At 50.0% G+C, this 26,720-nt stretch overlaps 2 protein-coding genes and 1 long non-coding RNA gene across 7 annotated transcripts in view; 1 reads left to right on the top strand and 2 right to left on the bottom strand.

The window, feature by feature from the left end:
• Positions 1-1,167: 1,167 nt before the first annotated feature.
• Positions 1,168-13,035, bottom strand: HDHD5 (haloacid dehalogenase like hydrolase domain containing 5). 2 transcript variants are annotated; one of them, XM_086886082.1, is made up of 8 exons: positions 12,563-12,701; positions 12,272-12,472; positions 11,989-12,101; positions 11,257-11,350; positions 10,779-10,812; positions 10,275-10,449; positions 9,733-9,921; positions 1,168-4,026 (listed from the first exon to the last, which is right to left on the bottom strand). In XM_086886082.1, exons 1-8 carry the CDS (start codon positions 12,689-12,691, stop codon positions 3,891-3,893), a joined length of 1,071 nt encoding a protein of 356 aa, XP_086742208.1. In that variant the 5' UTR covers positions 12,692-12,701; the 3' UTR covers positions 1,168-3,890. The 2 variants fall into 2 exon arrangements, with proteins under 2 accessions (XP_086742208.1, XP_086742207.1); XM_086886081.1 differs by lacking the exon at positions 1,168-4,026 and adding an exon at positions 4,988-9,138 and having other exon boundaries at positions 12,563-13,035.
• A 3,561-nt stretch (positions 13,036-16,596) lies between these two features.
• Positions 16,597-26,720, bottom strand: part of ADA2 (adenosine deaminase 2) — a 22,450-nt gene continuing 12,326 nt past the window's right edge. For all 4 annotated transcript variants that reach the window (XM_086886080.1, XM_023925258.2, XM_023925249.2 and 1 more), the window contains 6 exons: positions 25,159-25,286; positions 24,011-24,101; positions 23,602-23,710; positions 22,479-22,636; positions 21,442-21,644; positions 16,597-20,804 (listed from right to left, as the gene is read on the bottom strand). In XM_086886080.1, coding sequence (XP_086742206.1) covers positions 20,696-20,804; positions 21,442-21,644; positions 22,479-22,636; positions 23,602-23,710; positions 24,011-24,101; positions 25,159-25,286 — 798 coding nt within the window. In that variant the 3' untranslated portion in view covers positions 16,597-20,695. The remainder of the gene's footprint in view (positions 20,805-21,441; positions 21,645-22,478; positions 22,637-23,601; positions 23,711-24,010; positions 24,102-25,158; positions 25,287-26,720) is intronic.
• Positions 26,090-26,720, top strand: part of LOC111928046 (uncharacterized) — a 20,778-nt gene continuing 20,147 nt past the window's right edge. Inside the window, exons 1-2 of the long non-coding RNA XR_015285947.1 lie at positions 26,090-26,190; positions 26,298-26,650. This is a non-coding gene — a long non-coding RNA (uncharacterized LOC111928046). The remainder of the gene's footprint in view (positions 26,191-26,297; positions 26,651-26,720) is intronic.

The raw sequence follows: 26,720 nt of genomic DNA, 5'->3' as shown, positions 1-26,720 counted from the left end.
CGGTGGGTGGGCTGGGGCTGGGGCTGGGGCTGGGGGAGAGGAGGAGGGGGGCGAGAAGGGGAGGGGGAGGAAGGCGCCGCCGCCCTGTCCCCGGGGATGTTCCCCTTCCACAGCTCGGGGAGCATCCTGCCTCCTGCCCCGCAGGACCCCCGCCGATGGGGAGAGTCGCCCGAGGACGTGGCACAGAACCCCGGCTCCCACTCCGGAGCGTCGGAGGTGCCTCAGTCTGCCCTGATCTCTCTAGGCTGGCCAAGACAAAGACCAGTGGCCTGGCACAGCGCCTACAGCGAAACACTCATTTGTGGCTCATCTGTGCTGCCGGACATTCATGTGCCCCACCATTTGGTCTGGTGTGCTTGTTGATGATCAAAGTGTCTTTTATCCCACCAATTTTCTTAGCTGAGCCAATGCACATGCTGAGAGGGCTCTGCCCAGCTTGCCATGATGGGACAGAGCCTTTAAATTGGTATGAATAGCTCTAGAGTTCTACTGAAAGCAACAATCGGGATCTTTATTGAGCCACCATTAACGGCCTGGAATTGAGCTCAACAGCTGTCTGGATCTGTTCATCACCAGCAATAATGGCTTGGCACATCATGTTCCGAGGTGGTTTGGTGCTCAGCATCACCAGTTCCTCACTTGCACCTGTGCCCACCACTGATGAGCCGTGTGCTGCCTGACAATGATGTGAAGCACATCAAATAAACTCCACAAATGGCTGTATTAACCACACTTTGCCATAAAGATCCAAAACAGCTTCATCTTTTGAGCATGATGCTCATGGGACTGAGAAAATGCTGCTCACTACTGGAAAAGGACATCCAGGACAGCAGTGACAACCATCTAATTCATCTAACTGAGGAGCCCTGCTCCAGTCAATATCCCTGGCTGCTCTTGGCAACAAGGAGAAAATCAGTTGGGGGTACGAGGAGAATTTGTGCTTAAACTTGAAGCAAAGAGATAACTGAGCAAGGGAAAGGGAGGACAAGGGGTGGATTGACATAAAGATTTCTTTGGGCACACAGCAACAGAGGAAAACAAAGGAAAGCACCAGAGGGAAAACTGGGGAAGAGAAAGAGTCACAGCAAAAGCATTGCTGCCAGTGGAGGCTGGAGCAAGGGGGCACACATAAATCAGTTTTCTAAAAGCATGGTCAGAACAGAGGGGGAAAGAGAAGATAAGATTTAATATGGTTATTTGGGCAGCACAGGGCTGAAATGGTACCACATTTAGGGACAGCAGCAAGCAGCTGTTCCTGTGGTCCCATGCACAAGTTGCTGTCCCAAGTCCATGCTGCTGCATTCCCTGCCTGGCTGGTCTGCAGTTTGTTTTCTGCTACACTCACACTGTGTTTGCAGTGCTGGGATACACTCACCAAAGATTCTACCTTGCATCAGCACTACCTGTGTCACTGCCTTCCTCTCAGTCACCTTGCCATGGTCCCCAGCAGCAGGTGAGATGAACACCCCCCTCCAGCCTCTAGGGTTGTGTGGATTGTCAGGGATGAGAGCCCAGGCTCGGCTGGGCAAGGCTTTCTCTCTTTGACTGACTTTGCTGCCAAAGAAAAATCCATGGGCCAACAATTGCTTAGACTATGCCTTTTGTTCAGCCCCACAGACCCTTCACTGAAGGTCTCTGACGGGGAGCAGTAGGCTGAGTCCACGTGGCCACAGAGGATGATTGCTCTCCATGTTGTTCTTTCTCATTCTTTGGCAGGTGTTGGGAGTTTCCTGGTTCAGGACAGCTCAGAGTGATGGCAATGACAGCAGCTGTGCCTCCTATTTTGGATTCCACAGAAAGGTTGGGTTCCATGGCAGTGTGAGCCTGTGTGGCCCATGGTACAGGGTAAAACCACATTTTATATTCTGGATCCTGGCTTTTATCCAGGGTGGGTGGGCACCTTCAGCTGACTCTTCTCAGGGTAAGGCAATACTTGTGTCACTGGCATGATCCACGTGTGGTCAGCCCTCAGGATTAGATAAATTGGTCTTGGTCTTGCCATTCTGCTGCAAGGGGAGTTTTGCACTTCTACAAGAGGATTAGGAGTGAAAACCAAGCATCCATCTGGGCCAGCCAGGGCAACAGCCCTGCCTGGGCAGCAGACAGTGACAGCTTTGCCTCACTGGCTGTCACGCTCTGGGCTTCCTGAGCAATGTCATTCCCTGTGTGCCAAAGGCTGGACATGCTCACTCAGCTGCCCTGGCAGCCCGCCACAGGCACTCACATCTCTGCTTTTGATCATTTCACAAAGAAGCCTCGTTCCCCAAAGCTTTGGGGTGGCTGGCTGGTGTCCCACCTGCTGGGGTAAAGGGAATTGGGTGGGGCTCCCTGGGCCTTGGGCCCTGCCCAATTCCTGCCAGCCAGGTGATGTGGGAGCAGGGAATTGAGGCAGCTGGGTGCTCAGGGGGCCTCAGGCTGGGCTGAGGCTGGTGGAAATGGTTCTCCTGACAGCACAGGATACCTGCTGGGGCTGTGAAGGTTCCTGCATCCAAGGTGAGTACGTGGGAACGGGGAGGAGCTGTGGTTGCATGGCAAGGGGAGCTATGACAAGGGATGGGGGAACACCAGGAAGGAGGGTGGAGGCTCAAGGGCTTCCTTGGGCTGAGCATGGGCTCCAGCAGTGCAAACACAACCCAAACAGAGAGGTGAGGATAAGCAAGGAGCTTGTTTGTAGGAAAGGAAGCAGATATTGTGCCTCTGCTTTAAAATGGGAATGAGGGGAGAAATTATTTCTACTCGAGAAAGCACTGAAGAGCTTTTTGTAGCACACTGTAGGATGAGATATGACAAGCTGATGCTTCCCATGTGATCCAGTTATTTAATGCAATGTGCAGCCCTTGGATGTGTTCGTGCTTAACCATTCCTGTTAAAACATTGAAAAGCTAAACTATAAATAGCTTCTACTCTTCAGCAGCTCCCAAGATGTGTTTTTGGCTTTTTTATGTATTGATGTATATGCACAGAGATGTGTGTGTACACATGTATTTAAAGGCAAACAGCAGACAACAGAGTTTTGTGCAATAGAGTCATATTAAATGACATCTGTGTCATTTTTGTCATACTGTAACATCTTTAGTCCCAGTAAATGACTAAATTACAACTAAAATGCTACTATTTTTAGTTTACACTACAAGTGGAAACAAGTGTGCCCTCAGAAATACCCCTGCTGGGGGAAGGCAAAACTTTCTTGAGGGTTGAATTTGGGAGGAAGGAAAATAATGGCTCCATTTCTTGGGGGAATGAAAAAAAAAATAAAATTAAATAAATAAAAGAGGCAGATATATGCCTGAAAGAAAGACCAGAAACTAGATCCCTAATTATACCCTGCAGTAAGCTGTCAGAAACTGGCAGCAGTGGGAGGGAAGGAGGCAAAGCTGATCTCAGGGAGTTCGAGCATAATCTGCTCCAACCATACTTAAAATGCCTTTTGTGTGGGAAAGGAAGCTTCTGGGATTCTCTGACACACACTTTGTTCTGCACTTATCTAACCCATTCAAATGGTCAGGGCTGAAGTTACAGATAAGTGTAAAAAATGTTTCACCTGGCCAGCACCAAAATTCAGCGATGCCTCAGCTTCAGAATGCAGCCTTTGTAACTAAACTGCTGATCCTGTGTTATGGTTGAGGGAATGCAGATCCTCTCCAAAAGGATATACAAGTGTTAACAGTCTATTGCTTGTAATTACATTTCGGTTCAAAGAGCTTTCAATACCAGCAGGAAATGCCAAGATATTTTCTTTTTATGCTTGTAGCAGGGTAGGGGTTTGGAGAGTGGATTTGGGGTTTGCTCTTGGTGTTTTGTAGTTAGTCTTAGCATAGAGCAGGTATTGATCTGACCTTGAGGAGAAAGTGGAAGTTCTTCATAGTTGAAATGACTGAAAAGGATGTTTATTATAGTGAATTAAGTGTTTTCTTGATGGAGGTTTGGTTCCTAGAGAACATGTGGCTGCCTTGCTGGTGTGGGGTTTTAAACTGTCGCAGACTGGATCTATGAAGATCTGGAAGTGCAGAGTGTTCATCAAATTGACTGCAGCAGTAAAAAAAAACATAAAGATTTGTGCTTTTATAATTGGGGTTAGGAAGGCCTGGCACTGGAAGGGTTTGGGCAGGCCCCTAAAGCCAGCACACAGGGACCAAGCACTTCCCAGGGAATGTTTTTTCCCAAGAATTTCCAAATTCCCAAGAAATCCCTGGCAGACATTTCCCACAGCATTCCCCTGGGAGCAAACTCCTCCAGGGCTCTCAATCCCTTTGTTCAAGTTGGTCCTTCTTGAGGGTTTCACAATGCCAGTGTTTAACTCTGCACCTCAGGCTGGGTAAGGATTTCTGTGTGTCATTAAAAGAATGAACCTGGGAGCTTCAGGTTTTGATCTCTCCCTGCTTAACTAAACCTTGATCAGCCCCATCCTGGGTGAGTGCTCCAACTACCAGAGCACTGGATAAAAGGCTGATTAACACTTTTTTTTTATCATTATTTATCACAGTTCAGGGCTGTAGGTCACTTCTCCAAGATGTAGAATATAATTCAACTCCTCTCTCTGCTGAGGATGAGGAATCCCTGTCCAGTTCCCTCAAAAGCGCTTTGCTGATTGTTGCTTTCAACATCAAGTTCCCAGGACTCTGCATCACACTTGTCTAATGTGCCTCCTGTCAGCTGTGAACTTTGCAGATGGGAAACTTTCTGATAAAATATAAGAACAATGCAAGTGAACTGGATGTTTCTAGATTATTAAAGATGATGGTTTCACCTAGCAGGATCTTTAATTTTTCTGTTAAATTTAAGCTTTTAGGGGAAGCTTCTGGTTCTAGTCTGAAAGTTTGCCAGTTAACTGCTGAAGGGGTATCTTTCCCCTCAAGAAAATCTGGTAATATCTTGAAGAACAGGAAAAAAAGAAAAGCAAACAGAATTTGCCCTAATAATCTTCTAGAGCAAAGATGTGCAAGAGAGCAGGATGATACCTATTAAATGTACACACAGGAAGTTAAAATTTACTTCAAATAAAACATCTTTTATTATTACACATATGTGCTTAATCAAAGTAGCAACTCTGTAACTGCATTGAAATTAATATGAAATCTAAAACAATCACAGTTTGTGATTTCTCTGAATGATATATAATCATTCTTCTACAGTGCACATGACACAATCTGAAACCTTACCATTTACTGGAGGGAGGCAGGACTAGGATTGGAAGGAAGGGGACAACAGTGTTATCTGGTGCCCTGAATGCCAGGTTAGCAGTTGCATGTGTCCTGTGGAATAAAGGAATTGACTTCTCTGGCCACCACCTTAGAGCATGCCATAAAAGCTCTTTGCTTCAGATCCAAAACAAGGTCTAGCCCTTGGTTCCTTCCTGCTGCTCTCACAGCTGCAAGCTCCCTTCTGGCCTGACTAAAACCTGTTCATCTTTGGAAGATGGGGTTGTTAGGATCAGGTCTTTGCCCTGTCTGTTGTACAGGGCAGTACACCATGTAAATATTGAGATATTGGATCCCCTCTCCTGTCCCATCACCTGCACAGAAGGATGTCTGACTGCTCCAAAGGACAGAAACACTGCTTCAGAGCCACCACTTCTGAGCAGTACATGAGACAAAGGAGGAGTTTTGTTCCAGCCAGGCTGGAAGCTAATTCCAGGAAGCCACAGTTCTGAGGAAAAAGGATTTCACTGAATTCTGGCAATAACAGTTGTCCATAAATGAACTGGAGATAAGCTACAAGTCTGTACAGCACTCTAGCACAACTCATGGAACAGAGGAGACCTGCCAAGCAATTTCATTAATAGAAACCTTTCAGAATCAAGCTAGTGTTGAACAGCAGCTGGAGAAGCCAGTTTTCCAGCAGGTCCATGCAATTCCCAGGCAGGGACTTGGACAAAGTGCACCATTTTCAAGGAGCTGAGAAGGGGAACAGGGGGAAAGGTCTTTGACCAAGGGCAGCCCATCTGGCTTATTAGTGCAGAGAGCAACAAAGCAGAGTTTTTTATGCAACCTTACTTGGTATGAATTAGGGAAAGGGTACAAGATGATATTTCTAGATTCCTTCTCCTCCCTTCTGTTCAATTTCAACTCGCAAGCAAAGCAGTTTTGTTGGTTTTTTTTTAATTCCTTACCACTGAAGTTCCTCCTACGCATTTTTAAGACTCACAGAACACTGGTGGAAAAAAAAAAAAAAAAACCCACAACCAAACCCAGAGCTAAAGCAGATTTTTGGCATGTGAAGCAGATTCACATCAGTCAGCTCACCTCCTCTAAGGATGGATTCCAAGGATGGATTCCAAGGATGGAGATGCCTGGCTTTCTCTCTGTGCAAATGCAAACCTCCTCCTTCCTTGGAAGAGCTGCCACAGCCCTCAGGGCACAGTGGTTCAGCAGCACCTTTTCTCTGAGTAACTGGCACCACACTTTTAACAAACAGCTCTGCCAAAGGCTGGCTGCAAATGGACAGACCTCAGCATTCCTGCAATCCTGTGTGGCTCGTTTTTCCTGCCAGCAACCAATTCCCTGAGAGCTGACTATGAGGATCATTCCAAGGAATCCCTTGGAAGTTACCACCCAAGCCAGCAAAGGGAGTGTTCCTCTTTCTGCACCTCTGAAAAGCAAGGCTGAGGGACACTGGAGCTGTGAATAAAAAGGGTTTGGGCTCCAGTTAAAAAACCCATCCCTGTGTTAGATCCCAAGTCCTTCCCTGTGCCTGCTCTTCTGGGAACTAGAGACAAGCCCTTGTCTTGTGCACAGAGATGAAATGGTAATTTCCTCTTCTCTCCAGTGAAAGGAAAAGGATTAAAATCTATGTTACTCCCACTTTAGAAGCAGACAAGGAATCCTTGTCCTGAGGAGAGAAAGGAGAGAAAGGAGAAGAACCCCAAGCAGCGATAAGAGAGGAAGAAACTGCTTCCCTCTGTGGATTTCACAGCAGTGAAACACGTGCAAAGAGGTATTTTTCTGTTCCTATCCATGAAGTAAAGGACAGAGAAACAGAAGGAGCTCTTTTGCCTGGGTAACTGAAAGAGCACCTGGTCTGCCTCACACACAGAGCCTGGCACAACTCAAGGGTAGAGCCTACACTGCAGGGACCTTCCTGGGAAGATGAATCAGTATTGAGAGGATGGAGAGCTGCTGGAGCAGAATTTCAGTGCACATGGATGCTGAGATTTGAATTAAGAACTCAAACTTCTGTGCAGAACATCTTGTCTGCACCCCGCCTGTGGGGCTGCCTGGTAAAGCAGGAAGGAGGGAAGAAGAGGCAGAGCAGACCCACTTCTGATATTTCAGTGTGGTGTGAGCTGACTGTAATTGGGGAAACCAACTCAGCTGTGCTGGCTCCAAGGCTTTTCATCATATGTACAGGCTGATTTGTGCTTCTAAAATCACAATGCTCCTCTGGAGTAAGGACACTCCTCGCTAAGCCAAACCTTTCACATCAGTTTCTCATGCAAACCTGGCTTCTCTTCTTTGGAATGTCTGTAGAGACACAAGTATCCAAATATCTTTCTCTGGATAGCCTGAGCTAGGAGAACAGAGGCAACAGAAGGTGCATGTTGTTAGGGAAATGTTCCTGGACAGGGAAGTTCCAGCTGCTAATCCATGTTAGGGGGACTCTACCTGCATGTTAAAGAAAGAGGGGGGACCAGAGGTCAGACTGTATGGGGTATCCCTGAGCTGCAAACCACATGAGGGATGAAAGGAACAAAAGAACTGGAAGACACAGACATTTGTATTCTAAAAGATCAGGCCTGGGGATCTGGGGCTCTGGTACCATCCTGGCTTGATGGGCTTGTCTTTGAATCCTTGCATGCAAGGAAGGAGCAAAGGTGGACTGTGGCTCTTTTTGTTTGGCCCTTGTTCCAAAGAAAGGCCCCTCTTGGAAGCTGTGCCAGCTGGAGCAGGTGGATGTTCCTTGCAACAGTTGGGATCAGAGTGGGTGCCAAAGGAGCCTCTTGCTGCAGCACCGAGTTCTGTGCAAAGACAACTCTGCCAATTCAAACTCTGGAGGTTTCCTCTGCTACTGAGAGCAGGCTGCTGGCTCCCTGGTGGGATGTGAAAAGGCAGGGGTGTTCACTGAATGCTAAACAGGGGGGAGGGAACAATATAACTTTCACCTCAGCCCTGCATCAAGTTGCTCTGGCTACTGCAGCTTCCTCTGAGGGGCCCTGCCTCTCCACAGCTGCCAGATGACTGCAAAACAGAACTTTGTTTCACACTGACAGTGATGCAGTGGCAAATCCCCAGGCAAAGAGAATTTGTTAAAGTCTGTAGGCACTTATTCTTCATGAGGAGGATGTTAAGACCTAAAGCCTCCCCTTGGCATGGTGCCACCACAGCCCCAGCTTCTGGTGTGCTCCAGTCCCAGCCTGGACAAACAGCACATTGTACAAATGGCTGATGGTGGCTCCTCGTGTGGGGAAGAGCTTCACCCTCAAACACCTCACAAAGAGAAGAGTGGGCTCCCCTGATCCTTGCACACAAAGTGTGGAAAAGAATGAGCTGTGAGAGCTGAACAAAACTGGGATTGCTGGGACAAGCCTGCTCCTTATACCCTGTTTCCATTACAGCTCAATTAGGGCTGGCAGCAATGCACAGTCACAGCTGAAAGTCTGCCAGGATGGCAGATGAGTACCAATAAAATTTAGGGGCTTTTAGTGCTGCAACAGGGAGTTTTCTTTCACATTAGCTAGATAAGAAAATCACCCCAGGTCCCTCCCCATTCTTCCCCTCTTCCCTTTCCAGTACATGAAACCCCTGACAGCAGATCTTCAGGCACACCCTTCTTAACCCCTAGCTCCAGTTTTCTTTCTGAAAAGCAAGTTGCACAGCATCATCCACATCCTCCACTATGTAAGATGCCTCCAGCAGGCTGGGGTTGAAGCAGAAGTCCCGATGTCCATGGAACACTGCCTCCTCTGAGCGTGCCTCTGTTTCCTTGGGAACGCCGCTGCCGCGGTTGTAGACCCCAGTGCAGACCAGAATCGACTCACAGCTCTCCACTGAACTGCTGCAGTCATTCCTCAGCTCCAGGGAAACCTCAGGACTGGCTGCCTGTGGGTTCCTCTTCAGCCCAGCCTGGGCCTGGCTCTGCTGAGCTGACTTGAGGTAGCTGTTGTAGAGGTTTGCCCCATAGATGTCAGACATGGGGTTATCCCTGGGTAAGGTCACAGTGTGAAACAGAAATGAGAAACAAGTCCATGATGCATGGGCTCTCTCTGGCTCTGGGGGACTGAGATTCACAAGGCAATGAAGGAGGAAGGGGTGTGGGATGGTTGCCAACATCAAGAGGAGCAGCTGGAGTGGGCCAGTGAGTCCACCCACCAGTGAGTCCTGCTCAGGCCATGTGCACATTTCAAAGAGGAGACAGCACACCCCAAGCAGCCACAGCAGCTTCAGCCACTACTGGATTATATTCCCTACATTCCCAAAGTGTTTGGCCAGACTGAGCTCACAGTACCACATCTGGGACTCTTAATTTTGTCTTTATGTGCACTCTGCATCCTACAGTCCACAGCTTTGCTGTGTAGGACACAAAAAGCTAGCAAGCCTCTGCTCCAGGATGTGAGGCTCCAGAGGCAGCATCAGAATTTTGGTATCAACTTTACAAATATCCACAGAGAAAAGAAAAATAAGCAAGTAAGAAAAAAAACAACCCAAACCAAACAATAAAAAACCCAAACAAACAAAAAACAAAAGAGCAGTCAGTATGCAACTCACTAAGGAAAGCAGCAGGAAAAAAATCTCTTACCCAACTGCATAGAGGTGTCGGATGGGAGCCTTCCAGCCCTGCTTCTCTGCCTGCTGTTGGATCAAGTACTGGGCATAGCGGTAGGTGACTGGGCTGGGTTTGCCAATCAAGGCCTCATACTTCAGCTCCCTGCCTGTCACCTTCTTGTAGATGCTCTCCAAGCAGAGAAGGAAAGTGCCATGGCCAAACCTGCACCAGAAAGGAGGTCATCAGCATCCCCAGGAACAGCACTGAAGCAGCAAGCACTCCTTGGTTTGTTTTTCTTTTTTATTGCCTGTTTTGAAAATGCAAAGCAAAAAATGCTTTGGAAAAACACCACAAGAAAGGTGTGTCCACACACACCTCCACAGGCAGTGGTCTGGCTTTTGCTTCTCCCCAAGTTTTAGCCTTTATTTCTCATGCAGCTTTAGTGCCTCTGCTGCTACATTGTACAATCAAGCTCTTCAAACACTCAAATGCTAAGAAAACACGGCAGGAAAAGATCATCTGCAGCAGAGGAGTAGGAAATAGGCTAAACCAAATCCCACACGTGCTTTTTTCACCTGGGCATCTTGGCTTCAGCCATCCACAGGAGGTCCATGTTGCAGGCAAGGATAGGCAGATGAGGGTATGGTACATCCTGCAGCTCTGCCCCAGGGTTCCCATTGCTCAGGAGCACATCAGTGATGAGTTGCAGGCTTGTCTCCCACCTCACTGGCTCACCAAAAAGAATCACCCCTGCAAGATTTTTGAGAGCTGTTTGGAAAGTCACAGCTAACAAAACCCCTCCTCTGCTGGGCTGCCCTGGCGAGTACAGCTACCAGTGGAACGTGGCTAGCCAGGGCTCCAGGCTGCACTGGTCCCAGATATTTGGCACACAGCACAGGGAAAAGCTGCTTTTTATCCAGATTTTTCCAGCAGTGAGTTTTACTGCTGGCTGTACCCTCTGAATATGCTGCCTGTGGATAGCAGTGAGCTGACAGCACGTCACCAGCTCCCATCCCAGCTGGTCTGCCTTGCTCTTAGCTCTGCCTGCTGCTCATGTGTAAACACAGGCCACTGCTTACCTTCTATAGTGGGGAAGCCAGTGGTTGGAGGAGGCTGCCAGAAAAAAAAAAAAAAGGCTGGATTAGTAATGTAAAACCTAATGCCATCTCCAAAACAAAACTAAAAATGCCTCCTTTGAACCTGCCAAGGCAGTTCCACAGTAAGGCAGGACAAAGCCACACGAAATCCTGAAGGAATATTTTTTTTTTTTTCCCTTCCCCCATGCCAGATGGGATTTCACAAATCTTGCACTGCTGTCTCAGAGCTGGAGATATCAACCAAACCATCCTAGCCCTCGCTGCAAGGACCAGCAAAGGAAGGATGGCGTGAGAGAGGGGAGAGTCACTGCCCTTCCTGCAGGAGCCAACACTGGCAAGAGTTGACAAGACAGTGTCAGTGCCAGGCTCTAGCTAAGGAACCTCACCAGCTGCCCTGTCCCTCTGCTGGGTGCTGGGACCAGCTCTGCCCCAGAACAGCCCTTCTGCTGCAGGAAATTACCAGTTCTTTCGGCCTCCGGCTCAGGTCCACCATGTCTAACAGGGGATATGCCTTCCTCAGGGCCTCTATGGTCACCACGTGCTTGAACCCCAGGCTAGATCAGACCATCAAGGAATGTTGTGGAGACTGGTTTGTTTGGGGGTTTTTTTGGTTTTTATTTTTTCCCATTTTTGGATATTTATTTTAAGTTCCATGCAGAAGACTCTATAGGATTAAGGCTGGCAAGTCCTAGTAACAGAGAAGTGTAATAATGTATAACCTCATGGATTTCAGCCATACAGGGACACCTTCCACTAGACCAGAGACTGCTTAAAGACTGTGTATTTGAGTTTTCCTTCAATTATTGTCAGATTCTGGGGAAAACCTTATCCGTGGGACAGCTGGGAGTGATCTCAAACGAGCTCTGCCATGAAAGCATGGGAGGAGCACAACTTTAAAGTGAGATAAAGTAAAGCTGACAGAGTGCTCACGGTCACATCCCACCAAGAGAACAGCAAGCACAGGAGAGGCGTGAGAAGGCAAACACTGATCAGGGGAGCCAGGCAGCGAGATCAACACCCCCTGTCCATAAGGACGCTGGCCCATAAGGTGTGCCCAATGACCTTTGTGTTTCTCCTTGTGCTTCAGAAGCTGGGTGAGTGCCAGGGGCAGGGGCAGGTGCCTGTGGCCGGGATGCCGCAGCTGAAGCACCCCGTTCAGGACTCACAGAGCACCGTGAGGCACAAAGGATACTTGTAGGCGTTCTCCTCCATGGGTCCCTGCCCGGCCACCAGCATGCACCGCTGGTGGAACTGCCTGAAGAGCTGCAGGGGGCTGTGCGACAGGATCACCTGCTCCGGAGACACCTGCGGGACGGAGGACAGGCCGGCTGGGACCCGCAGGAGGAGGATTTCACCCCCTTCTCCCGGCATGGGAGCCGTCCCTCTCCGAGGCCGAGCCGGGCCCTGGCGGCGCCTCCTCCCGGCCCGGGGATCGCTCGGGCTCCCTCCCGCCGCCGCTGCCCCGTCACCATTACCTGCAGCCCCACGGCCCGGGACACCTCTCGGGCCTTGGCCGCCGGCAGGCAGTTCCCGGCGTTGGTCAGGAACACGACGGGCACCCTCAGCCGCCCGCTGCTGTCCACCAGCCTCTGGAAGGCGCGGCGGGCGGCGGGCACGGGCTGGCTGCCCCTCACCAGCACGCCGTCCACATCGAACAGGAAGCCGAAAGCCGGCGGCTGCAAGGCGAGCGGAGGGCACGGTCAGCCGGGAGCGAGCCTGCCTGCCCGCCCGCCCCGCGCCCGCCCCGCGCCCCTCCGAGAACGCACCCGGCTGCAGAGCCCGCGGGCGGGCGGGCCCGGGGAGCGCAGCAGCGCCCGGCAGGCCCGCAGCGAGCCGCGCAGCGCCATCCGCCCCGCCACCTCGGGCACACCGCCCTCCCGGACTACAGCTCCCATCAGCCCCTGCGGCCCCGGGCACGGCGTTCTCCCGGCCTACAGCTCCCATCAGCCCCTGCGGCCCTCCCGGCCTACAGCTCCCATCAGCCCCTGCGGCCCCGGGCACACGGAGGGCGGTCAGCGCCCTGCCGGCCCCCACAGCGGGGCTCCGGGGAATGGTGTTCCCAGGGAAGGTGCTGCCCCCGCTTCGGGGTGAGGCGGGGTTGCGGAGAGCCGGAGAGCAGCAGCGGGACGGGGCTGGCGCTGGCCGCGGCTGAGGTGTGCAAATTCACCGGCCAGGAGAGGTTTGGGAAGGAGAAGGGCTCTGAGCCCCTGCAGTCACAGCGGGTTTATCTCAGCCCTTCAGAAAATCAGCAGGAGCGGAGCTGCTCCAGAGCTGTATGCTCAGCCTCGTTCTGTGCAAACCCTTTTTCCTACAGATAAATAAGGATCTCTGAAACTCTGGTTGCTATTTTTTAGCTGAAATCTCGGAGATGAAATAATGTTTGTTTGCTTTCTGACTGCGCTTAGGCTCTCCCGAGTCCCTCGGCAGGGCAGGTTTAACAAGTATGACTTTAGGCATCAATTACACAGCGTAATTGTTTGTTTTTACGCTTCCATTGCCATGAACACCAACCTTAATTTGTTTTTGACCCACTTTAACGCCCAGAGCCCTATTTGCAGAGCTATTAAAGCTCTGGCAGCTCAGAGATATACATTTGTACAGGTGGTTATTCCTCCTCAAGTGCTTTCGCCTTCACTGAATTACCCACCGTTTATTTTTTGTGGTTTCCTCGATTTGCCAGGATCACTTTTAATTTCTCACAAGTGTCTGCAGCTCATCCTGCTCCGGCAAAATTCATGCTGGCCTTGGAGACATTGCTGAAAATATTTGGCTCCCTGAAGAGCTGGGCTTCAAATCTTCAAACAAGGAAGCCAGGTACAGCTCCTCTGAAGTGTGGCTTTCTCAAACGTGTAGAAACCAGAGGCATCCAACCCTCACCTTTCCTGGCTGTCCATGAAAAATCGAGAGAGACACAAAGACTTTCTGAAATTAATGATGGACACAGGAGCCTTGTCTCGGGTGCTTCTCACCCATCCACCAAGAGTGTCCCTCCTGGCAGAAGGAAAATGTGATTGATTTGCTGTGATTTTTGCTTAGGGTGTTTGCTAACATGGATTTATGGCCTTTTAATGGTGCAGCCACTTGCAAGTTAGATGGGTTGTTTTGGTTGCTGGTTTTGGTGCCTCTAGACTGAACTGCATTGTAGGGGTCTGTCAGTCCCTTTTATTTTAAGATATTTCTGCCCCTTTCTTCCCATTCCCAAGGCTTGCAGAAGAGCTGGGAGAGACATCCAACCTGTTCCCTACTGCAGAGAGGATTTCACTGCTAAAAAATAAAGCTTAGTGTATTAAATATCCACGAGGTTCAGGTGGGGGGGTTGCTGTGGGGGTTGGGGGATTTTTGTCGGGGGGGATTTGGGGCTGTGGGTTTTGGGGTTGGGGATTTTTTAAGCTGAGAGTTTTGGGGGTGAGAGTTTTGGGGGTGGGAGTTTCAGGATGGGAGTTTTGGGACTGAGGGGATTGGGAGTGAGGGGTTTTGGGGGTGAAGGTTTGGGGAGTGGGAGTTTTGGGAGGGAGGGTATTGGGGTAGGAGTTTTGGGAGTGAGGGGTTTGGGGATAGGGGTTTTGGGGGTGAAGGTTTGGGGAGTGGGGTTTTTTGGGGGGTGAGGGTTTTGGGAATGAGGGGTTTTGGGGAGTGGGGGTTTTGGGAGTGAGGGTATTGGGGTAGGAGTTTTGGGAGTGAGGGGTTTGGGGATGGGGGTTTTGGGGGTGAAGGTTTGGGGAGTGGGGGTTTTTGGGGGGTGAGGGTTTTGGGAGTGAGGGGTTTTGGGATGGGGGTTTTGGGGGTGAAGGGTTTTGGGATGGGGGTTTTGGGGGTGAAGGTTTGGGAAGTGGGGGTTTTTGGGGGGTGAGGGTTTTGGGAATGAGGGGTTTGGGGGAGTGGGAGTTTTGGGAGTGAGGGTATTGGGGTAGGAGTTTTGGGAGTGAGGGGTTTTGGGATTGGGGATTTTGGGATTGAGGCTTTTGGGGGCTGGGGTTTTTTAGGGGTAAGGTTTTGTGGGACGGGGGTTTTAGGGCTGTTTTAGGGGGGTTTTGGGGCGGAGGGCTTTGGGAGAGAGGGTTTTATCCCCTGCATCCCTGCGGGAGGCGCTCCTGCTCCACGGCTCGGGGGGCTCCGGCACGGGGGATGCGGCTGGGGATGCGGGGTCTGGCCGGAGGGAGGGAAGGGAACGCCCTGTTCTACTCCCAAAGGGACTCCGGGGGTATCCGCGGCTGGAGAGGCGTCCCCAAAGTGTGCTTGAGCTTTATTCCTGCGGGCTGCCAGCGCTGCCGTGTTTGTTTTTCCAAGGAAGGCTGTCCGACAGGCTGGAGCGCTTATTTTTATACCGAAACGGGGGGACTTTGCCAGCGGCCGGGCACAGGAGCCTGCAGTGACTGCTGAGCCCCAGGGCTCCCAGCACCCGCGGGCAGGCAGGCTTTAGCCCATCATCCCTGTGCTGAATGCTCGGCTGTGTCTTTTCCCTTCAAAGGTTGGGGAATTTCTCTGTGACTCTGCTTGGAGCTTGCCATTCGGGGTGTCTTGGAGCTCGTGATCTCCTCCACGAGCACATCTGGCAACAGCTGTACCCCAAATTCCCCTGGGGATCGTCTGTCTGCCCTTCTCACACCACCCACGGGCGACTCCTCTCCCTGTCCACACCGCTCTTGGATGTGCCTCCCATTCCCTTTCATAGCTAGAAAGACAAGCAAAGCAGGCATTGCCCACAGCCTTCCTTCCCCCTGTGTAAACTTTGCAGCTCTGTTTTCCCTGGGCTCACAGCCCTGTCATCACTCCCCCTCCTCTTCCTGACCTTCTCACACCCCCTCCTCGAAAGCAGCCCTACTTTCCGTCTCTTTCCTTGCTGCAGAGGCTCTAATGGCCTGAACCAGCCCTCCCCCTGCAGTTTATCTCTCCTCTTCCCATGCTGCAGCCTGCTCATGGAATGATGGACAAGCTAAAGGTTGAGAAAATACAGTAAAATGCCTTTCTTATCCTGTAATGACCAAGGGGGAGGACACAACCTGATAAAAATGACAAGCCAGGAGAATTGAGAGCCAGACCCTTCACCTGCCTGTCCCTCAGTGCCCAGAAAACACTTGATAGACCTGCTGTGATTGCAACTGCTGCAAACCTGGAAAGAAAGGAATTAAGGACTGAGCCAATTAGAGCTACAGGTTTCTGACCAAAGAAATGTCCTTCTGCTACCTGGGAAGAGGCTAATTCAAAGACTTCCATAGGAAGACAACATGAAGCAGGCTGATCATTTGGAGCTGGTGGAAAATGCATCTGCAGCCCTGTGTTTTATGGCCAGAGGGCTTTGCTTAGCATCTGGCACCTGCATAGTCCCACTGCAGCGATGGAGGCTCACATGACAGATAGATCCAGCTGCTTGCTTGGGCCTGTCTCTGTCTCCAGCCACTTACTTTGCTCCTCTGTTTTTACTGGCATGGTTTTTGACAGCAACCACTAGTGCTGGATCAGCCATTTCCTGGCAGTGAGTGACCAGGAGGCAAACATTTCATCCTCTAAATTGCCCCAAAGGCAGGCTAAGATGCTCTGCAGCAAACACTTGTCCTGCAAACAAAGCTTCATCTACCTCCCATTTAAACAAATTGAACCTGAAGAGGCCACAGGGAGTGACAGATGGGGGAGATAACAGACATAAGGCTTTAGGTATTGCTATGTGTTTTGGTTTGAAAAGACAGGTGTCTGCTAAGGAAGGCAGGAACCTCCCTTGAAATGGAAAAAATGTGAAACTTTCCCTCCTTGCTCCTTCTGAATTATTATAATCTTGAAATCAAGGGGCTCTCAGGCAAAGATATGGAGATGGGAATATCAGTTCTTTACTAGGAAAATTAAAATAAAAATGTAGTAGTACAAAACAACCCACTGATAGAGTCAGGGTACAACCTGACACCCTGTTGGGCAGGCTGTTGGTAGCAGTCCCATTAAATGCTGGCTGCAGCTCTCCTGCAGTGACAGATGTGGTTCTGCTGAAGCACAGATCCTGTAGAAGGCTGCAGTTCTCCTCTGAAGCTCCAGGGCTGTAGATGGCTCCTGTTTTCCTCTGGCATCCAGTGCAGAAAGGCTGCTGTGCTGTTCCAAATCTCAGATTATATCCAGGTAGGAATGCTTGGTTCCTGCCCCTGGCTGGAGCATCTCCCAATGGATGATGGAATTTTATCAGTCCTGCAGTGGGATTCAATGGCCCATGAACAGCAGATTTCCCCTTGGAGGGAGGATGGGTGGTGGGAGAGATAAAGAACAGTGCCCCAGCTGGTTTTAACAGCTGGTGATAGAACACATCCTTCTGGTTCCATCTTGTGCTGCTACCCAAGGCATTATGACTGTTTGAAATAACCCTAATTGCAACTTCCATGAATTTTCTACTCTCCTTCCTTGCTCCTGAGTCTGGATGGAGACTGAAGCAGGCCATCACTGAGATGGTACAGGGCTGTAGTGGGAGGAGAGGCAACACAAGCTAATCCTGTCAGGTGCTCTGTGGATCCACACACAGCCCTGAGCTGGATCCAGCTCCTCTGGGGCTTGGAGAAGTGGGAACAGGGGACTCAGACTTAACACTGTGTTAGCTCCACACATCAGGCTGCCCTTTGCTGGGAAGGCATTCCAGACTCCCTGATCACTCCAGGCTGAGTGATGTGAGACATCCCTCTCCACTGCACGCTCCAGATTAAAACCTCCCATCAAATCCAGGTATCTCCTGCTCTTTTTAACAGGGAGCCAAAAAAAAGGAAAGAAAAAAAAAAGAAAAAATAACCCCCACAATTAAGACAGGTCTAAAAAATTAATTATAGACTATGTTCTGAAAGAGACAAGCAAGAGAGCATAATATGTGGTGTATTTGCCAATAAATGTGAGCAGGGAGCCAAGGTACTGGGGAAAAGGGAATAGACTGGCAGCAAAACCCTTGGAATATTGCTGCTAAAAGCCAAGTCTCAGTGAAGCCCTGCAGCCAAATTTACCCAAAGCTTGAATGGAGCTGCATGAAATCTTTTATAACTGCTGTGGTCCAGCCTAAATTCCTCCTTTTTTGCACACCTGGAGTTGGAGAGGTGAGGATGCAGCCTGGGCTTCTCAATTTGTACCTTTCTCCCAACTAAAGCGTGCCACAAGGAAGAGCAGATCCCCAGCAGTAAGGCAGGCTGTCCTTCCCTCTGTCACACTCACTAAGGCCCTAAATATGCCAGAGGACTTTTGGGAAGCCCCAGGCACCACACATGGCAATGCCCTGTGCAAGGAGGGATCCAAGGAAGGCCATACCTTTGGAGTCAGGCCCCTCTGTGTGGTTCAGGTTCACATTTAAACCCACAGAGATGATCAGGATGGAAGAATTTCTGCCCTCTGCCCACCCCTAAGGTGGACACTTCCATCAGAAGTGGAGCCACTAAGCTAGTTCCAAATGCACACACAGTCCTGTAGAGTCAAGGTTCACCTTGTTGAGGGCTGCATCAGACCTGTGCCATTTTAAACCCTTGTGATTTCTGCATCAGACCTGACTCTGCTGTAATCCTGGACAGCATCAGGCACTGGTGGCTCCAGGCACTTGGAACCATCACAGGACAGTTGTGAAATAAGTAAATGGCCATGTGCACAGCAGGCTTTTCCTAGGAAAGCAAGAACAAGCTGGACACAACAGGTAAACTGGCTCCAGCAAGCCCTTGGCAAATGGAAGACCTAGCCCTGCAATTACTGCAGGTAATGAAGAGAAAGGAGGACTACAGGTGACCAAAAAGTGGTTCAGGACCTCAAGAGACCACGTGCAGGAAGAGCTGAAAGCTTTCTGCCGTGGTGGAAAAGAAAGGGGCACGGGTCAACCTGTGTGTTGAGGAGCTCAGCTCCTCCCACAGTGGCTCTGTAATGATTAGCTTCACCTTGGCAGCAAAGAGGCTTATTTAAGGGAGAATCAACTCATGGCAAATAAAGGTCTTCATCCATCTACATATAGCAAAGCTGAAAGATCAGGTTGCTGAGAGAGACAGGGCTTTGGGTCACTGGTTAGCAGCCATTCTGCTTGTTTGCAATGGTTCTCCTCAACTCATTACAAGTAAGGCACTTCCCAAGTCAGCATTTAGTACCTGGCTATGACCAAAGCCTACCCGGGGGACTTAAGTCTGAGCTCTGCATGCACCACCCATGCAGGAGGAGGGAGGGTGGCTCTGCTCTGGCTATTCCTCCAGGATAAAACTCCTTCCCAAGACCAAATCAAGGCAAAAAAAGCACCAGGGTGCTTCAGAGGAAGACATTGTGTGACTGGGCTCTCGCTTTTCCATTTCTGTGGTTTGTGTTGCTGCCTTCTGCAATGCACACACCTGCAGTTTGTTGTGGTTTTATTTGTGTTCTGTGACTGGGTTTTGTAGTGGGTTTGGTTTGGTTGGTTTTTGTTTTCTTGAGATGAAGTTGCAGCCTGTGAACTGTGGGTAATTTAACGCAGGGCACACAGGCTGCACAGCTTGATCCACTTCTGTAATAAGTGTGCTTGCCTCCTGCTAAGGTGTTCCAACCAAGGTCAGTGGAAATAAACACTATGGCCAGGCAGCTTGAGACAATTAACAGAGAGCATAAAGAGAGCCAATTGGGCTGGAGAGATTAGGAAACAACAGCCTTTGCAAGTCTGTGGTTCAGAGGAGGGAGATGTCTTTAGGTAGGAACTTTTGTCAATTCTCCCTCCACTGATGCAAACCAGCATGATTGTACTGGGAAAGATGCTCTTTGATCCTGGCTGCATGCTTGGCATATGTGTGCTGAAGGATTTTTCTAAATTTATTTAGCAACCTTAGATTAAGATTTTATTTCTTTTTTTTTTTTAGTCTCCCTGCAACTAGTTCTCCTCCTAGTATTTCTGATGATGTTAAGACAGCGAATCAGCTTGTCAAGAGACTATTTCTTGTGTAGGGTTTTTTTTGCCAAGGAGCTGGAAACCACAGAGCCACAGAGATCCAAATGAACCCTGTGGCTATCCACAGCAGTTCTTTACCAAGGTGAAAATCTCTCTGACAGGCTGAATAAAGCCACATTTGCACGATGAGTTCAGCAACAAAGCAGTGGAACTCCCTGAAACCAAAAGGTGTTTCCTATAAATGTCTGTGTTAACACAGCCTTGTGCAGGGGGACAGTTTTAATCAAGCTGGGTCTGGGAAGACAGGATGTTTTTGACTTAACCTGAAATGTGTTTTGTCTTCCTTTTGACCAGAGGACAGGAAAATACTTTGTAGTAAAAAAAAAAAAAATGCTGGCAACTGAGGCACCTCTCTTCTGGCTTTATGATCACTGTGCAACCAGGCTTTAATGTTCTGGGAGCAAGTTCCACCAGCTTGTTTCCAGCCATGGTAGGTCCTGAAATAGCAGACATCAGACCTATGACTGGTTCTTCGACCTAGCCGTGCTATTTTGGCGGCAGGCCCAGGGTTAAACATAACAAGAGTCATTTTCAGTCCTTGCTCTCTTGAAGGTCAGTGGCCCAAATGGTTGGATGTTTGTCTTAGCTGTTTCCGGACAAGGTCTGCATTTTGTAATGATAAGGCAAAATTCAGAGATCCTCGTGTTGGCAATCTCCTGCTGGCTCTAATTGGAAAGCGTGTTTTTCCTGAATAAGCACGTCAGGATTTGGTCATTGGCAATTTTTAATTGTTTTGACTCTTTTGAGCAGGGCGATTTCTTGTAGTTGCTCTAAAGGCTCACTGCTCCCTTTTATCTCCAGCCCATGAGTTTCAGAGGATAGTGCAGCTCCTTCTTAGCTTTAAGCCCATTAAGCCTGGCTTAGCAGAGTCGCCCACTGCCAGGTGAGACTTTGACGTCCATTCATCTGCTCAGGTCACGTGGAAGAAGCAAGTCTCCCTCTTAGCAATCAGTCTGGCTCGCTCTAGCTTGCCAAATGCCTTCTGAGATGAGCCTTGTCCTCTCTACAGCTCCCTTAGAAAGCTATCAGAGAGGTCAGCCACAAATTGGTCCCATTTTTTCTGCCAGACCTCTTTGGCCTTGGCTTTCTCATCCGGTGGCATGGCACTGTATCTGTGGGGAGGAGGAGAGTCAGTATCAGGCAGGAGACAAGGGGGCAGCTATTTCAAGAGCAGCACAGAAATGAAAAGGCAGGAGACAGCAAGAGATTAACCCTTGCAGGACTTGCCTGCACCACACAGAGTAACACGGTGTAAAACAGGCAGGAGACGAGGAAATGTGCAGGAAGACCCTGGGCATCATATCCAAACTATTTTTGGGCATTCAGAACTGTCCAGTTAATAGAAAAAGGGGTTAAACACCCCCAAACTAAATGCTAACTGTTTTCCTGCATTTCCCAGATGAGTCCTGGCAAACACAGCAAGTCAAATTTTGGCAGAAATAGACAAGTGATATGAAGACATACAATTTCTGCCAAACCCAGAACCAGGTGATGGAGGCAAGTTCACAAAGGATGGAAAAGGAGGAATACACTGAGGCATGGAGTCAGAGAAAGGCACTTGAGAGCACCGTCAGAGGAGCCTCTGAGCTCGCTGTTGACAATACACACAGAGGAGATTTTGGATTAACAGCAGCCCAGCTCATGTGGCAGAGGAGACTCTGGGGCCAAAACCCAAATGCAAGCAAGGAGGGCAAGCTGATAGTCTCCTTTATGATTACTATGACAAGGTGAGAGAGGTGATGAACTTACTTTATGGAGTTGAGTGCAAGCTGTTTTAGGGTCCTCAGGTCAGCATTCATCCCTCCGATGGCCATGAATACCTCGTAGAAGTCATAGGAGACTCCCTTTGCCCCAAAGACGGAGGGATCATCGGGGCTGATCACAATGGGGTGCCCCTCAGCCATGAGATCAGCTGCAGGGTGACTCCTCAAGTCAGCCACCAGCAGCAGGACCTGGGTGGGGAAGAGTGGGAGACACCACCAGGCCAGGTTATTGCTGCACCTGGGTCCCACCGACACCTGCCAGGGCTGCCTGTGACAGCAGGTAGTGGTCAGGGAGGGACAGGCTGCAGAACTGCTCAGAATGTTTTCTGCTCTGAACTGCTGCAGGAGGAACCAACTTGTCCCCACTGACTGTACAAGGAGATTAATTTCTTAAATAAATCACCTTAATCAAGGCCAGTGGGGTGAATAACTTGTGCTTGTTTAGAACAATTTGACTGTGAGCAGTTCAGGAGAAGTCTTTTGGTTACACATTTGCTGTGGTGCTTAGCTTGAGGCTAAACTGGTATCAGGGCTCTCTCCCTTAAGGCTCACACCAGTCAATCTCCACCCAAAGTATCCTTTCTGCTGCACCCAGGGGACAATGGCACCACACTAACGTGCTGCAAAAGAGTTCCCACTGGTGATGAATTCTGCAAAACCAAGAACTTCCAGTCACAATCCCAGCTTCTCAGCCTCTGGCCCTCCTGGCTTCGAAGTATTTTCAATTACATCTCTCAAGGCACCTCTGTGGCTCTGGGCCTCTATCTCCACTAGGGATGACTGCCTTCCCAAGTTCCTCTGGATAGGAATTTAAATGATATCTTTTGCTGACTGGCATTACAAGCCTGATAAATATTCACAGTGTACATCCACGTAGTAAATTGCAGTATAAGGTGGTGTAAAAGGAAACTAAGCCAGCCTGTGTGCATCAAAACTTGTAGGTGTCCCCCAGCTGACCCTCCCAGCTATGGTAAACCCCTTTCCAGTGACCAAGCCACAGGAAAAAAGTTTTTAACAACATACCTGGTTGGAGATGGGACAGACCTCTACAGGAATATCCCTCTTCAGAGACAAACTTTTGGCTATTGGATGTTTAATGAGAGCGAGTCCATGGCCAATCCTGCTGGTATTCAGTAGCAATGCATCCAGCACATTATTGTCTACAGAGGTGCCCTGCCAGTCTGAGCAGAGACAGATCAGAGTCACTGCAGTGCTGTGAGGAAATAAAGCTTCTCAAACTGCTAGATGGTTTTGTTAATAGATGTCCCATTGTGAGGTGAGACAGTCGCTCATGCTCAGAGTTCCCACTTGCATTTTCAGTGAAACAGGGATCTGAATCTGCCCAACAAGGAGATACCCACTCATCTCACCTGGCTTTAGATGTTTACAGTATTGCTCTTGTAGCTGAGCTAATTACGCTGGAATCCATTAATTGTTAACAGAAAGAAATTACAATTTTTGGGGAGTAGCCTGTGAGTTAGAATGAGATGTATCGTGACTTGCTCCTGCCCGTGGCTATAAAGGGAGCCTGGGGTGATCACACTTTATCACACTTCTTCTGTAGATGTCAACGTGCAACACACAAGGCACAAGTTAAACACAGCTCTCATGGCTAGGACAAATCCCACCAATACAAATTGAATAATACACTGCCAGTAATAATAACAATAGTAACACATTGCCCCAGGAATGAAGGGTACATCAGTTACTTTGATGAGCCTGTTCAGTTAAGACTCGAGTCTGGCCCAAATATTATTTCACCTTGAAATGTAAAATGATGGTTGGGGGACTCTGCTGCCTTAAAATGTAAAATGATGTTTGAGGGACTCTGCTGCTGTTGTGGATGGGAAGTGAGTGGTGTTCCATGGGGGAAATGGCTACCAGCAGTAACCCCTGCACGTGGCTCCTTGTCACACCAGGTAAAAGATGCTGAGCAATGTGACACCTACAGTCAAAGGCAGGGAACAGGTAAGGGAGGGGTCATGTGGTAATGCCACAGCTCCAAACTGGTATGGGGAGAAGCACAGGGGAAACTGGTTCTGTGCACATGTATGCACACACATCCTTTTGACACAGCAAGCCAGGCTTGCTGCTTCTGCTCTTTGTGAGCTTCCAGTCTTGCCTCTGCAAGAGTTCTCATGCTTACCAGTCTCCCCAGCATGGAAGAAGTATGGTAAGTTGACCCCCATGGAATATGGGATGGTCAGGGCGTCCTTCAGATCCCATAAAGAATGACCTTCGTCCTCATCACCAACCTGGGGGGAAGCAGAAAGGTATTTTTGAGCACGCTTGGGAAGATGATGGGACTCACAACTCTATATAAATGAGGTGCCAGCTGTGCTGAAATTACAATGCTGTGGGGTAGGGAGCTGATTCTTTCAGGGGATTTTGTCAATTACCCTGAACAAAATCCTTAGCTGGAGGATTTGCAATTCATTAACACTGATTTCAGTAGAGCAGCGGAGGTTCTGGCTCTGGTATACAACATATGCCACGGTATATATGTGGTTGTATCACCAGGGGTTAATGTGAAGCCCCAGAAGAAATACAGTTACCAGGTCGAAGCCTGCCAGGGTGTCTGGGAAGCGGGCTCTGAGTGCCATGGCAGTGAGGATGGCTTCTTTAATCTGGGAAACATTCAGCATCCTGGAGAGCAAGAGAGAGAAAGCGCTGCAGAAGCTGCCTCCCATGGGCCTGCCTTCTCAGCAGTTTGAGTTGTGAAATGGAGCCCCCAGGGGTATTTCCAAAATGCAGGTTGCTCCTGAATATGACAACCAGCTTCAGGTCTCTAGAGGAACAGCAGTAGAAAATTGATATTGTGAAAGGAAACCCATGAATGACCAGGAAATGCCTGGCTAGACCCTGCTGTCACTTGAGTTGAGGCATGCTTGTCTAACTCACTGGCTTTCCCATTTGCCAAGCAGGGAAGGGAACACAACAGTGTGGAGGGAAAATGTTTAATTTTTTTTCTTTCCTCCCAGGTGTTTTGTTGGGAGGTGAGGCAGTAACTGCATTTCAAGAGAGTTTTACATTTAGCTTTCTTCCACCCCTATCAGACTTAAAACTTCTCGGTGCATTTTGCAGACTGTGTCCATACTGGAGCTGGCCAGAGAGGCAAGCCAGCTCTGAGCCGGAGAGGGCATTGTGCCAAAGCAGAGCGAGTAAGTGCTGCTGAGAGGTCTGCTCTGCTTGCTGAGGATCACCTCACATGACTTCATGGCATCTGGCTGACTTGGAGAGCAGCCCTGTGCCCGCCTGCCCGGGCAGCAGCACGAACATACCGTACAGAGGCTGCTGGGGAGCGGTGCGCACGGGGTCCCACGGGGACCACTGCCACGCTCAGGCACTGCTTCACTCTCTGCAAGGAAAGGCAGCGCTTCCAGGCTCAGGAGGAGAGCAGGCACAGCTTGGACAGGCACACAGGCAGCCCTGCCCAGGCTCGTTCTGGCTCCCAGGGCTCATGGACACTCCTGGCTCAGCCCGTTCGCTTTGCACGTACGCAGACTTATATAGAGCGGTTCTCACCCCCAGCCTTTTACACACGCCAGGGAATGTTTCAGGAGTCAACAGCCCGGCTCTGGCAAGGCATGTGGACATTGCAAACCAACTTTGGCACTCCAGGCCAGCCCTTAGCATTGCTTCTCCCAACCCTCTGCCCTCCTCTGACACAGCACAGCTGCTCTCAGCCCCGCTCAGCCTCTACCTGTGCGCTGCAAATATAATCTTGGCTCCAACAAAGTCTGGGTGCTCCTTCACGAACTGCCTGGTCACTTCCCGGTAGGTTGCCACAGACCATGATTTATTGTGATGGGTGCCATCCAGTTCGTACACCTGCAGCATGGAAAGCATGTGACAAGCAGTGGTTAGAAGAGATGTTTCTCTGAAAGGTGGGAGAAATTAAGTGACAAAAATCCTGGGAGAAGCAGAGTGCTGTGGTCCTGAGAGCAGGGCAGGAAAAACAAAAGCAATAAATTCTCTGCAGAACATTTTCTTCCTCAAGCCTTTCCCAGCTGGCAAGAAGCAAGGAGTGGGATTCCTCCCTCCCATGTGATAGAAGTTTCTCCGTGTTCAGACGTGGCAAGCAAACGCCCTTGAGAACCCAGAGGAGACCGTGACCTCTTACTCCTGTCTGTATCCAGTGCTGGAGTGTTTTGTCCAGCTGTCTGGCAGCTCACACATGCTCTGTGCCTTGCAGTGGCAGTCTGTCAGCTGAGCAGCCCCAAGGCACGCGATGGCTGAGCTCCATGAGCTACCAGCTGAGCTGGGCTTCTGCTCCCCTCTGCCAGAGGTTTGTTTCGTGACCTTGAGTCAGTCATTTAGTCTTGCCATGATTTCTCTGGCTGCAAACTGGGGAAAATAATCCTTTTGGTGTGCTCTGTCTCATCAATTTGCTCTGGAGGGTCCTCACTACCAGGGCTGTTCTCAGGGCTTTTGCTCTGATTTCAGCAGAGGTGGAGACTCTGAATGTCCCACTGATGCTATCCCACAAAGGCCCTGCCTGGACAGCACTGAAACCACTCCATCAGTTCTCCTCTCACCTTTCTCACCATTCTTTTCATGTCACCTTTCTCCTCCAGCCTTCAGCAGCTCCACTTCACCCCCAAACCTCTCCTTGGTGCCCCTCTCAGAGCCCCACACCCCATCCCAGCGCGGTGTCCCCCTTGCAGGCACCAGCAGCCGTGGGGCAGCTGCTGATGCTCAGAGGGAATTTTCCCCAGCTGCAGCCCATGGGAATGTGAGACTTTACACAGCTGAATCTGCAAACACAGCTGGGCTCAGGGGGCTTTTCCGCAGTGTTTGCTGTTTCGCACTAAATCCCAGTTTTCATTTACTTTACCTCAGGGGCCGCTTCTGGCGGGCTTTGCCGTGAGGAGAGCTTTTGCAGCGTCAGCCTTGCGGAGGATCTCCAGCCTCCCCAGCATCTCACTATTCCTCACACCCTGCTCACCTTGACTTTCCCCACGAGGGCACCACCCCAGCTTCAGCCTGTCCCTTGGCTCGCCCTCCATCCCAGCGTGGCATTCCCTGCCGTGGTGCCCGGCCTGCCTGGAGCTCGCGGCGCCTCAGCCCCAGGGCTCCGCAGGCCACCACGGCCACCGCCGGCTTTAGGAGCTGGATGGGGAGCACATCCTCCCTGCCAAGCCTCTCTTCAAAAGGACTTAGAGCCATATCTAAGGGCTGATGGGGAAGGCAGGGTATTTTCCTGTATTTGTATCGTGGCAGATACTCTTGGCCTGGAAACCTGTGCGGCCTGAGGGGACGCCA

The sequence above is a fragment of the Cyanistes caeruleus genome, chromosome 4 (genome assembly GCF_971803275.1).
Source record: "Cyanistes caeruleus chromosome 4, bCyaCae1.hap1.1, whole genome shotgun sequence".
Taxonomy (NCBI): Eukaryota; Metazoa; Chordata; class Aves; order Passeriformes; family Paridae; genus Cyanistes; species Cyanistes caeruleus.
This window is presented reverse-complemented; position numbering and strand designations above follow the sequence as displayed.

Coding starts and splice junctions, on each gene's coding strand:
- HDHD5 (XM_086886081.1), bottom strand. CDS start 12,691: ATGGGAGCTGTAGTCCGGGAGGGCGGTGTGCCCGAGGTGGCGGGGCGG. Junction 12,102..12,271: donor CCCGGGCCGTGGGGCTGCAG/GTAATGGTGACG, acceptor TCCGTCCCGCAG/GTGTCTCCGGAGCAGGTGAT. Junction 11,351..11,988: donor ATGGAGGAGAACGCCTACAA/GTATCCTTTGTG, acceptor GGTCTGATCTAG/CCTGGGGTTCAAGCACGTGG.